The sequence below is a fragment of the Rhinoderma darwinii genome, chromosome 3 (genome assembly GCF_050947455.1).
Source record: "Rhinoderma darwinii isolate aRhiDar2 chromosome 3, aRhiDar2.hap1, whole genome shotgun sequence".
NCBI lineage: Eukaryota > Metazoa > Chordata > Amphibia > Anura > Rhinodermatidae > Rhinoderma > Rhinoderma darwinii.
The window spans coordinates 406,264,132-406,273,782 of NC_134689.1; the positions used below are offsets into that span (position 1 = coordinate 406,264,132).

The 9,651-nt window shown below is 43.3% G+C and overlaps 1 protein-coding gene across 4 annotated transcripts in view; it reads right to left on the reverse strand.

Moving 5' to 3' along the window:
- The window catches only part of LOC142750249 (calpain-5-like), a 58,222-nt gene extending 53,662 nt beyond the window's left edge, over positions 1-4,560 (reverse strand). For 2 of the 4 annotated variants that reach the window (XM_075859197.1, XM_075859194.1), the window contains exons 1-2: positions 2,859-4,547; positions 1,227-1,361 (exon numbers count right to left, since the gene is read on the reverse strand). In XM_075859197.1, the coding sequence (XP_075715312.1) occupies positions 1,227-1,361; positions 2,859-3,014 (291 nt within the window). In that variant the 5' untranslated portion in view covers positions 3,015-4,547. Of the gene's footprint in view, positions 1-1,226; positions 1,362-2,858 lie in introns of all 4 variants that reach the window. The other 2 variants (XM_075859195.1, XM_075859196.1) reach the window with 2 other exon arrangements.
- Positions 4,561-9,651: the final 5,091 nt, after the last annotated feature.

A 9,651-nucleotide genomic window follows, 5' to 3' on the forward strand; every position in this document is an offset into this window, starting at 1 on the left:
TCTCAGGAAAAAGTTGGGACATGAAGAGTGTCAGACATAAGGTACCACCAAAAACAATATACATGGGCAAAGCCCAGCCAGGACTTAGAAGTGTAGCCAAAGTCGACATACAAAAAGTCAATTGTCATGGGTCTTGGAAACCAAATGTTCTGACACTAAATGTGTCCTCCTTCTGGAATCTCAAGTGTTAGGGTGCCATTGCTTTTTGTATTCTTTGCCATTTGCCATTGCTATTATATTCTGGTTCCATATGCCATGTTACTGGGATGGTCCTCAACAAAATTGACTACATGCCTTTCCAGTTAAAACTCTCATTACAAGGTTGGACACCTCTAGTCATCAGCAAAGGTTCACTTTTGGCTGACCTTGGCTTTCCTTAAAATGTATCATTAGTTCCATAATATTGTTCTGTTACAAAATTTGTTCCCAATAGGACTAGGAGTAATTTAGGTAATAGGGAAGAGCAGGCGTAAGAAAATCAAATTTTCCATGGCTGCTCATCAATAATCCTTCACCTTTTGCCCCTGGCACCCAATGATTGCCCTTCAAACAAAGAATATATGAATAGATCACCCAATTACTGGAAGACCATCATTTCCAATACGTTATGAGGTAAGATCTGTATAAGATCTAAAGAGCTTCTGTCACTTTGGTGGACCTGGCCCATCCATGTATTACGTGGTTTGCCATTCATTTACCTCAGCCATGGAAGCAAAAATGTATGACCAGCCGGAGCCTCCCCTGACGATAACAGTTGATCACTGGGGGGTTTAAAATCCAGACCCACTTCGATCAGATGATCGCTGGGCCGGCTTTAATTTAAAAAAGGAATAAGGTGACGAGAAAAGCCCTTTTAAGCACCACATATCCAGACATTGATGACAATTGGTATAAAATAACTGGTTGGTGACAATATACCACGTAATTACAAGTTGCCAACCCTTCCGAATTTTATTCATGCCAAGCAACGTTCCAACCACGCAAACAACGATACAAGAATAAAACCTTTATGAAGTTTTGGTTGATAGGACAGTAAGGTGAAGGTGTCATTAATAATGTTAGCTCTAATATGGAAGTGTCCAAGCAAAATTAGGAATATTAAAAGCATATGAGATAATATCTGGCATACTAGAGACCTCGGAAAGGATAGGTTCAACGTCAATTGTTGAGGAAAAATCTCCTACTGTTGTTTGATGAGGTCTACACTAGGTTTGGAAATGACTTACCTTCTTCCAAATTGATGGATCCCCAGCCAGACAAGAAACAGCCGCTACAAACCAGCAGTTACCCAGACTGCCTTGCTGCAAATCCCGCGGACTGATGCCTCCATCAGAAAACAGATGAGGTGACTGAACAAGCTCCTGTGAAGAAGATGGTCAAAATTGGTGGTAGATGTATGTCCAAGTTAATTGTCTCAATTCTGATTTTATATATTGAACTCGAGTGGACTGATTTTCCTTCAAAGTACAAAGTATTCAGGTGGGATTTCACTTTTGGAAAGTATCATCGGTGTGAGGTAGAAAGGGGGAACCTTAGAGCGACCTTGATTGCCATGGTATTCGACACAGTCCATCCTGCACTTTTGTATGTACAACTTTATTAGTGCAATGTCATAAGGTGATGATGGACACATCGCAATATGGACAGCGCTTGCGAAGAGCAGAAATGTCTTCAGCTTGCCTTACAAGCGTAAAGTGGTAGGGAAGGTGGTATTTCATATACACAAAATTCTTTCCTCGGGAAATAGAATTGGAGTAGTAAGGGAAAATGTATGACTAGATATCAAAGTGAACCATAGCAAAACTTGGAAGGCGTCCCCACAACTTGCTAAAGGCGTCTTACATGGATACCCCTTTCCATATGCCATTAGGGCACATGAATGACATAAAGTGGGAAAGGGGTCCTTTTAGGGTAGCCACACTATTAGTCAGGGCTGAGAGCTACTAACAAAAAGAGTCTCTTGGGGACCTGGCCCCATCCATGTAGTATATTGTCGGCCATTGATTTGAATGAGACTGTTTCAGGAAAAATGCATGGCCATTCGCAGCTTCCCCAGCAATATCAACTTTTCGTGGGGGCTCCCAGTAGCCAGATTGTGTAGCAATCGGCTGATCACCAGGCTAGCTTGGGTTGAGACATGGCCTGTCGTGAAGACTTTGTAGTGTATATAGGGACAGTCTGGCGCATGACATCTGCTTTTGAGGGAAACAGGGCACCGGAGGGGTCTGGGTGGTACCGATATGTATGGCAGTGGCTTAACCCCCTCTATCCAAGACAATAAACATGCATGCTCAGTGGATCCTAGCATGCATGTTTATGGGGGAGTCAGGTGAGCTAGCAGTTATCAGAGCAAGGATTTGGCTAATGGGAATTTGAAGTGTATAGCCGGATGGCAATTGGATAGTAGTGTAAATTATTATCGTCATATAGAAAAAAATTACCTAGTGTAGTATGATAAACAAGAATATCATCAAACAGTGGTGCCACATAGTAAAGTCCTATAGGAGTATCACATAAAGCTATAGACTTTAGAGTAATGCTAGGTAGTAATATCCATTAAGCAGAGCCCTAAAGAGTAGTGCCATTTTGAGGTGTCCATGAAGACGTGCCCACAGGGAAGTGCCATATAGTAGTATAAATAAAGGAGTGCCCACTTAATAGAGCCATATTGCGGTACCTAAAAAGAAAGAGCCCTCAGAGTACTGCCATTTAGTAGTGTTTATAAATGAGTGGCCACACATTAGTGCTATATATTAGTTTCCATAAAGGATTTCCCACACATTAGGGACTAGCATCCATGCAGCAGAGCCTTTAGAGTAGTGCCATATAGTAGTGTCCATAAACCATGCCATATTTACCTGTGGGCGTCTCCACTCCACAACTCTGGGAGGACTCCTGCTATAGTAAAGGGAATGGTCACTTGCTGGGAAGTTGGGGTCTTCAAAGAGACGTGTCTGTTGACGGCATTGATTTTTGAGCCGGTCATAATGCTGATCTTGGAAATGAAGAACCATTGTGTGGACAATCCACCACCATTCAGTTATGGAAAAGTTCTACCAGGCACTATCCAACGCCAGGTCCAGAGAGACCAAGTCCTAAGATGACTTTTCAACGATTTATCCCTTGGCTTGTCGTAAAGATGCCAACAACACAATACATTAGCCGTCACCACCTTTGCTGATGGTTACATTGTCCATTCCAATCCTAAGGTTCAAAGGTTCTCCATTTCTGTATCAAATTTACAGGTGTCAGATTTCAATGCTTTGTACCAGTTCCAGAGTTACCAATGGGTGTGATAGTAAACAGAACTTGCTGAGCTAGTTCTCCATGAATATCAGATACACCCAGAGACAGACAGAAAGGCAGATGAGTAGTCCACCCACAGACAGAAAGACACATGAGTAGTCCGACCAAAGACGGACAGAAAGATAGAAGAGTAGTCCACCCAAGGGCGGACAAAAAGATAGATAAGTAGTCCACCCAATAACAGGCCAGACAGAAAGACAGATGGGTAGTCCACACAAAGAAGGACAAAAAGAGATGAGTGGTCAACCCAAAGAAGGACAGAAAGAGAAAAGAGTAGTCCACCCAAAGACAGATAGAGAGATGAGTAGTCAACCCAAGGATAGACAGAGAGATAAATAGTCTACCCAAAGACAGACAGAAAGGAAGGTGAATAGTTCACTCAAGATGGACAGATAGACAAATGAGTAGTTCACCTAAAGACGGACAGTAAGACAGATTAGAAGTCCACTCAAAGACAGAAAGCCTGGTGAGCAGTCAGAGTAGGCTAAGAAGAAATCCTGTAGTATAGAGAAGGGCAAGCAGTGTGAAGATAATAACGATAAGGGAACATACTGTGTATTTTTTTATTTGTTTTGTGGAGGGAAGGTGAATTTCGACACCAGGACAAAGGTTAAAACACAGTTGAAGCAGTATAAACGGGGAGAGACATATACTCATGAGACAAGACATGTAGAGAGAGGAGTCAACACACCAAAGATATAGGGAGGGCACTAAAAAGATCAAAAAGTGATAGGGACTTACAGCAACTCCATATGAGCTACAAGCAGAAGGGACAACAAGATGTCACATGGAGAGAAAAACAGGTTGGTGAAGACGCAAGGAGAGGTCATCCTGAAGATCACTCAGTGAGAGGTCATCCTGAAGATCGCTCAGTGAGAGGTCATCCTGAAGATCGCTCAGTGATAGGTCATCCTGGAGATCACACAAAGGATACACATACATCAGTAACACAAGACATCATGAAGGCAAGTGACAAAAGAGGAGCTGTCAGGTGGAAGTAGCAGGTCTGGGCGGGGACTACACCCAGCTGTGATTCACCTGCACTGAGGACGTATGTCTAATACACTATTACACAATGAAATTAGCATTTTTTTTCTTACTACACATTTCACAGTTCTGTACATTGTTCAAACTTCATAAACATGTGCTATGTGAATTCCGTTGTGTATGCAGTTCTACAAAAATACTTACAACTTTCCATCAAGGAAACTAGAAAAGTATACACAGAGGAGTTATACATAAAGTCTATTACTAGTAAAATCATTCCAGGCCAATAAGAAAATAGTCCATACTGCTCTAGTTCATACTCTTATCTATAGGGACTACTAGTACTACTATAATCTTGTCCCCTATTGCTTAGCCTTTTAGTATTCCATCTTCTAAACAAGAATTGAACTACTATAATACTGCCCCTATATACCAGAACAGAACTAACATAATAGTGGCCCTATTTACAAGAATATAAAGAGCATAATACTTCCCCCTATATAAAAGAATAGAACAAATATAATACTGCCCCCAATGAAAAATAATATAACTACTATAATACTGCCCCCTATGTACAAGAATATAACTACTATAGTATTGCCTCCTATATACTACTATAACTACTATAATACTGCTCCTATATACAAGAATATAACTACTATAATACTGCTCCCTATATACAAGAATATAACTAGTATAATACTACCCTCTATATACAAGAATATAACTACTATAATACTGCCCCCTATATACAAGAATATAACTACTATAATACTGCCCCTATATACAAGAATATAACTACTATAATACTGCCCCTATATACAAGAATATAACTACTATAATACTGCCCCTATATACAAGAATATAACTACTATAATACTGCTCCCTATATACAAGAATATAACTACTATAATACTGCCCCCTATATACAAGAATATAACTACTATAATACTGCCCCTATATACAAGAATATAACTACTATAATACTGCCCCTATATACAAGAATATAACTACTATAATACTGCCCTCTATATACAAGAATATAACTACTATAATACTGCTCCTATATACAAGAATATAACTACTATAATACTGCCCCCTATGTACAAGAATATAACTACTATAATACTGCCCCCTATGTACAAGAAAAATGAAACATTTTATTTCCTTGAGTCCGTAGGCAGTACAACACATATGGGTTTTAGTCCCCTAGGTACAATCAAGCAGAGACAGGTTAATTAGCAATAAGCATTAAGCAATTAAACAATTAAGGACTTACCTTAAAAGTATGTACCGGTAACCGGGCACCAGCGTATTTTTACGAAGCAATAGCCATAATATCTGCCGGGGGGGGGGGGGGAGCTTGTACTAGCTACGGACTCCAGGTAATAAGAATTTCGGTGAGTAAATTTTCGTTTTCCTGATCATCCTTGGCAGCACAACACATATGGGACTTGCCAAGCAATAGCTATATGGGCGGGATAGCAGACGCCATTTCAAGCACTCTTTTGCCAAATAGGGAACCCTCTGATGCCAGCGAGTCGAGCTTGTAGTGCTTGACAAAGGTTGATGCGGATGCCCACGTAGCAGCCCTGCAGATCTGATCCAGGGGAATATACCCGACTTCTGCCCATGAGGTAGCTGTAGAGCGTGTGGAATGTGCCCTGATCTGCAGAGCAGATTGGAGGTCACTGAGATGATCGCATTTTTCAATAGTTGATCTAATCCACCTTGCTAGGGTGGCTTTACTTGCTTTTTGCTCCTTATTTGCACCGGCAAGTTGAAGGAACAGATTTTCTGCTTTCCTAAAAGCCTTTGTCCTTTGAATATAGGAGAGAACTGCTCTTCTCACATCCTGTGTATGCCAATTTTCCTGATCTTCACCTTGGAGATGAGGGAAAAGAACTGGCAATAATATTTCTTGATTTATATTCCTAAAAGAGGGAACTTTAAGCAAGAACCCAGGCATGGTACGTAGTAGAAGACAATCTCCCAGGTCCATCAAATAGGGCTCTTTGAAGTTGAGGGCCTGAAGCTCGCTTATGCGCCTGTCCGACATGATTGCCACCAGGAAGAAGGCCTTGAAGGAAAGGAATCTGATGGCCGACTCTTGCATGGGTTCAAACGGTGGCTTTGTTAGAGCCGACACCACTACTGAAAGGTCCCAGGAAGGAGACGGTACCTGAGAGACTGGGCTAAGGTTTCTTAAAGCCTTGAAGAAGGTCTTCACCAACTGTTGGTTAGAGAAACAATTTTGCAGTTGGGCATTGATTGCTGTGAACTGCACCTTAAGGGTATTTAGCTTCAACCCTTTATTGAAGCCCTCCTGAAGAAATTGCAGGATAGTATTCAGAGAGACTGGGTTTGCTGAATCCTTAGAGCACCAGGAGGTGAACAGGGTCCAAACTCTATTATATACTTTGACCGTTGAGGGGCGTCTGGCTGACAGCAAGGTGTTAATGACTTCAGACGAGAGCCCCATTTCCGTCAGATTCTCCTGGTCTGTCTCCAGGCCGTGAGATTTAGACTGAGAGGGTTCGGAGGATAGACCCCTTTCTGGGACAGAAGGTCCGATGACACTGGTAGTTTCAGGAACCTGCCTTTCGAGAGAGACAACGCTAGGGAGAACCAGGCCCTGCAGGGGCAAAATGGCAGGATTGCAATGGCATCCACTCTTTCGTCCCAAACCTTTCTCAATACCCTGGGTATTAAGGGGAGGGGAGGAAAAATATAGATACATTTTTCCCTCCAGCTGACAGACACGCCATCTAATGCTACTGCATGCCGGGTGTGGTACAGAGAACAGAAGCTGAGAACTTTGTTGTTCTCTTCCGATGCCATCACAGCCACGTCTGGCATTCCCCACGTGGCTGAAGCTGCTGAAAACCTCAGGGTTTAGACTCCACTCCCCTGGATGGAGGATATTGTGGCTGAGGAAATCTGAAGTGTGGTTCAACGAGCCCTTGATGTGAACTGCTGAAATTCCTAACGAATGTTGTTCTGCCCAACTCATAAGTCGTCTGTATTCGGCCGACATTGAGGCACTCCTCGTTCTTCCTTGCTTGTTTATGTAGAAAACAGGTGCTAGGTTGTCCAACTGGACCAGGATCTGGGCATTTTGCAGATAAGATTGAAAGGATATTAGTGACAATCTCACTGCTCTTAGTTCTTTCAAGTTGGAGGATAGTGACACTTCCTTCTGACTCCATCTGTTCTGAACCCATAGGTGATCTACATGGGCACCCCAGTCCCAGGAGGAGGCATCCGTTGTGAGGACTTTCTGTGGTGGGGGAACCAGAGACTTGCCGGACCGGAGAGTGTCCGGGATTAACCACTAGTTGAGGTTTTGAAGGGTGAAGTTGGAGACTTTGAAGAAAGTATCCAGATTTCTGAAATTTTTGTCCCAGTCTCTGAGGATGTCGAGCTGTAATGATCTCATGTGGGCTTTGGCCCAGGGGACCGCATCTATAGATGAGGTCATTAGACCTAGGACTTTCATAGCTCCCCGAACCGATATATTCAGATGGCAAATAAGGCGTTCTATTGAACCCTGAATTGCAATAATTCTCTCTGGAGACAATTTGACTGTCATCGACCGGGAATTCACCATGAATCCTACGTTTTTTCGATTCTGTGATGGAGAGAGCTGTGACTTTCTGAAGTTCACAAGGAACCCGTGAAAGTGAAGAAATTCCAATGTGGTTTGGATATGTTCTTGGAGCAGGGACTTTGATGGCGCTTTTATTAGCCAGTCGTCCAAGTAAGGCACCACACATATCCCCTTCAGCCTCAGCGCAGCGGTTAGGACCACCACAATCTTTGTGAACACACAGGGTGCCGACGAAATCCCGAAGGGTAGACAGGTGAACTGGAAGTGCTGTATTCCACCCTGCGTCTGGACCGCCAGTCGAAGGAACTTTTTGTGAGCGGCCAGAATAGGGACATGCAAGTAAGCATCTGTAATGTCGATTGTTGCAAGAACATCGTTCCTCTCCAGAAGGTTCATCACCGACTGCATAGTCTCCAACTTGAAAGTTCTCCTCATCAGATATTGATTGAGGAAGGTCAGGTCTATAACCAGTCTCCAACTGCCATCTGATTTGGGGACCAGGAACACTCTGGAGTAAACTCCTTGCCCCCTTTCTGAGACGGGAACATCTTCCAGGGCTGCTTTCTGGAGAAAAACCTGTAAAAGCTGATGGGATATCCGATTGTGATGCCTGTTGAGAGCAAAGTGGTCTGGGGGAGCTGTTTGAACTCCAACGAGTACCCTCTCTTGATGGTTGTCGTCACCCACTCGTCGAATGATGTCACTGATCACCAAGAGGAGAATCTCTGAAGCCTTGCTCTCGGCTTGGCGTCATAAATCGTTTGGATTTTGATTGGGGTTTTTCTTCCGAAAGGAGGAAGGGTTTTCCCGCTTCGTTTTAAACGTGCGCTGACCGTCTGGAAACCTTCTTTTGAAATTTGGGGACCTACTTTTCTGATCCCGAAAGTAACGCCCTTTTATCCCTCCTTTTAGGTTCAGGAAGCCTGGCCCCTTTGCCTTCCCCCAAGGAATTCAAGATATCCGTAAGTTGGGGACCAAACAAGGATTCTGGCTGGAAAGGGAGGATACAAAAATTATTTTTGGAGAGATTATCCCCTGACCATAATTTAAGCCAATGAACCCTTTTGGCTGCATTCGACAGGGACAAGTCCCTAGATACACATCTGATGTTATCCAGCTGGGAGTCACAGAGAAACTCAGAGGCTGCCTTCATTACTGGGAGGGACTGGAGATTTTCTACCCTTGGGACACCTTCTTCTAGATCCCTGGATATGTGGCTTAGCCAGACCCAGAGTGCTCTAGCCACCGGTACTGAGGACAAGGAGGCTTTGCACGAGCCCACTGCTGAAGTATACACCTTCTTCAGACGGGAATTAGCTTTGCGGTCCTTAGGGTCTTTCAGCAGGGCTGATTCATCGGATGGAAAAACGGCTTTCTTTGCCAATTTAACCACTGGCAAATCCACCTTTGGTACATTTTCCCATTCTTTGGAGCCAGATTTATTCAGCCTGTATCCTTCACCGCTTTGAGGAGATATTGGAGCTTATCCTTACTTAGGATATAACATTCTTCAGGGTCGTCAGAATCCGGAGTGTCAGAGACCACCTCTGAATCTGAACCTACTGCTGAGGAGGAATCCTCCTGGTATTGAGGAGGTGGAGAAGAAGAGCATCTGGCTCTTTTAGCATGGTGTGATGTTTTGACATCTTCAAAAACTACAGATAACTGTTGTTTGAACCATTGCATGAATCCCCTAGAATCCTCCCTGGGAGCTGAGGCAACTGGGGTGGAGCACGATATACATAGAT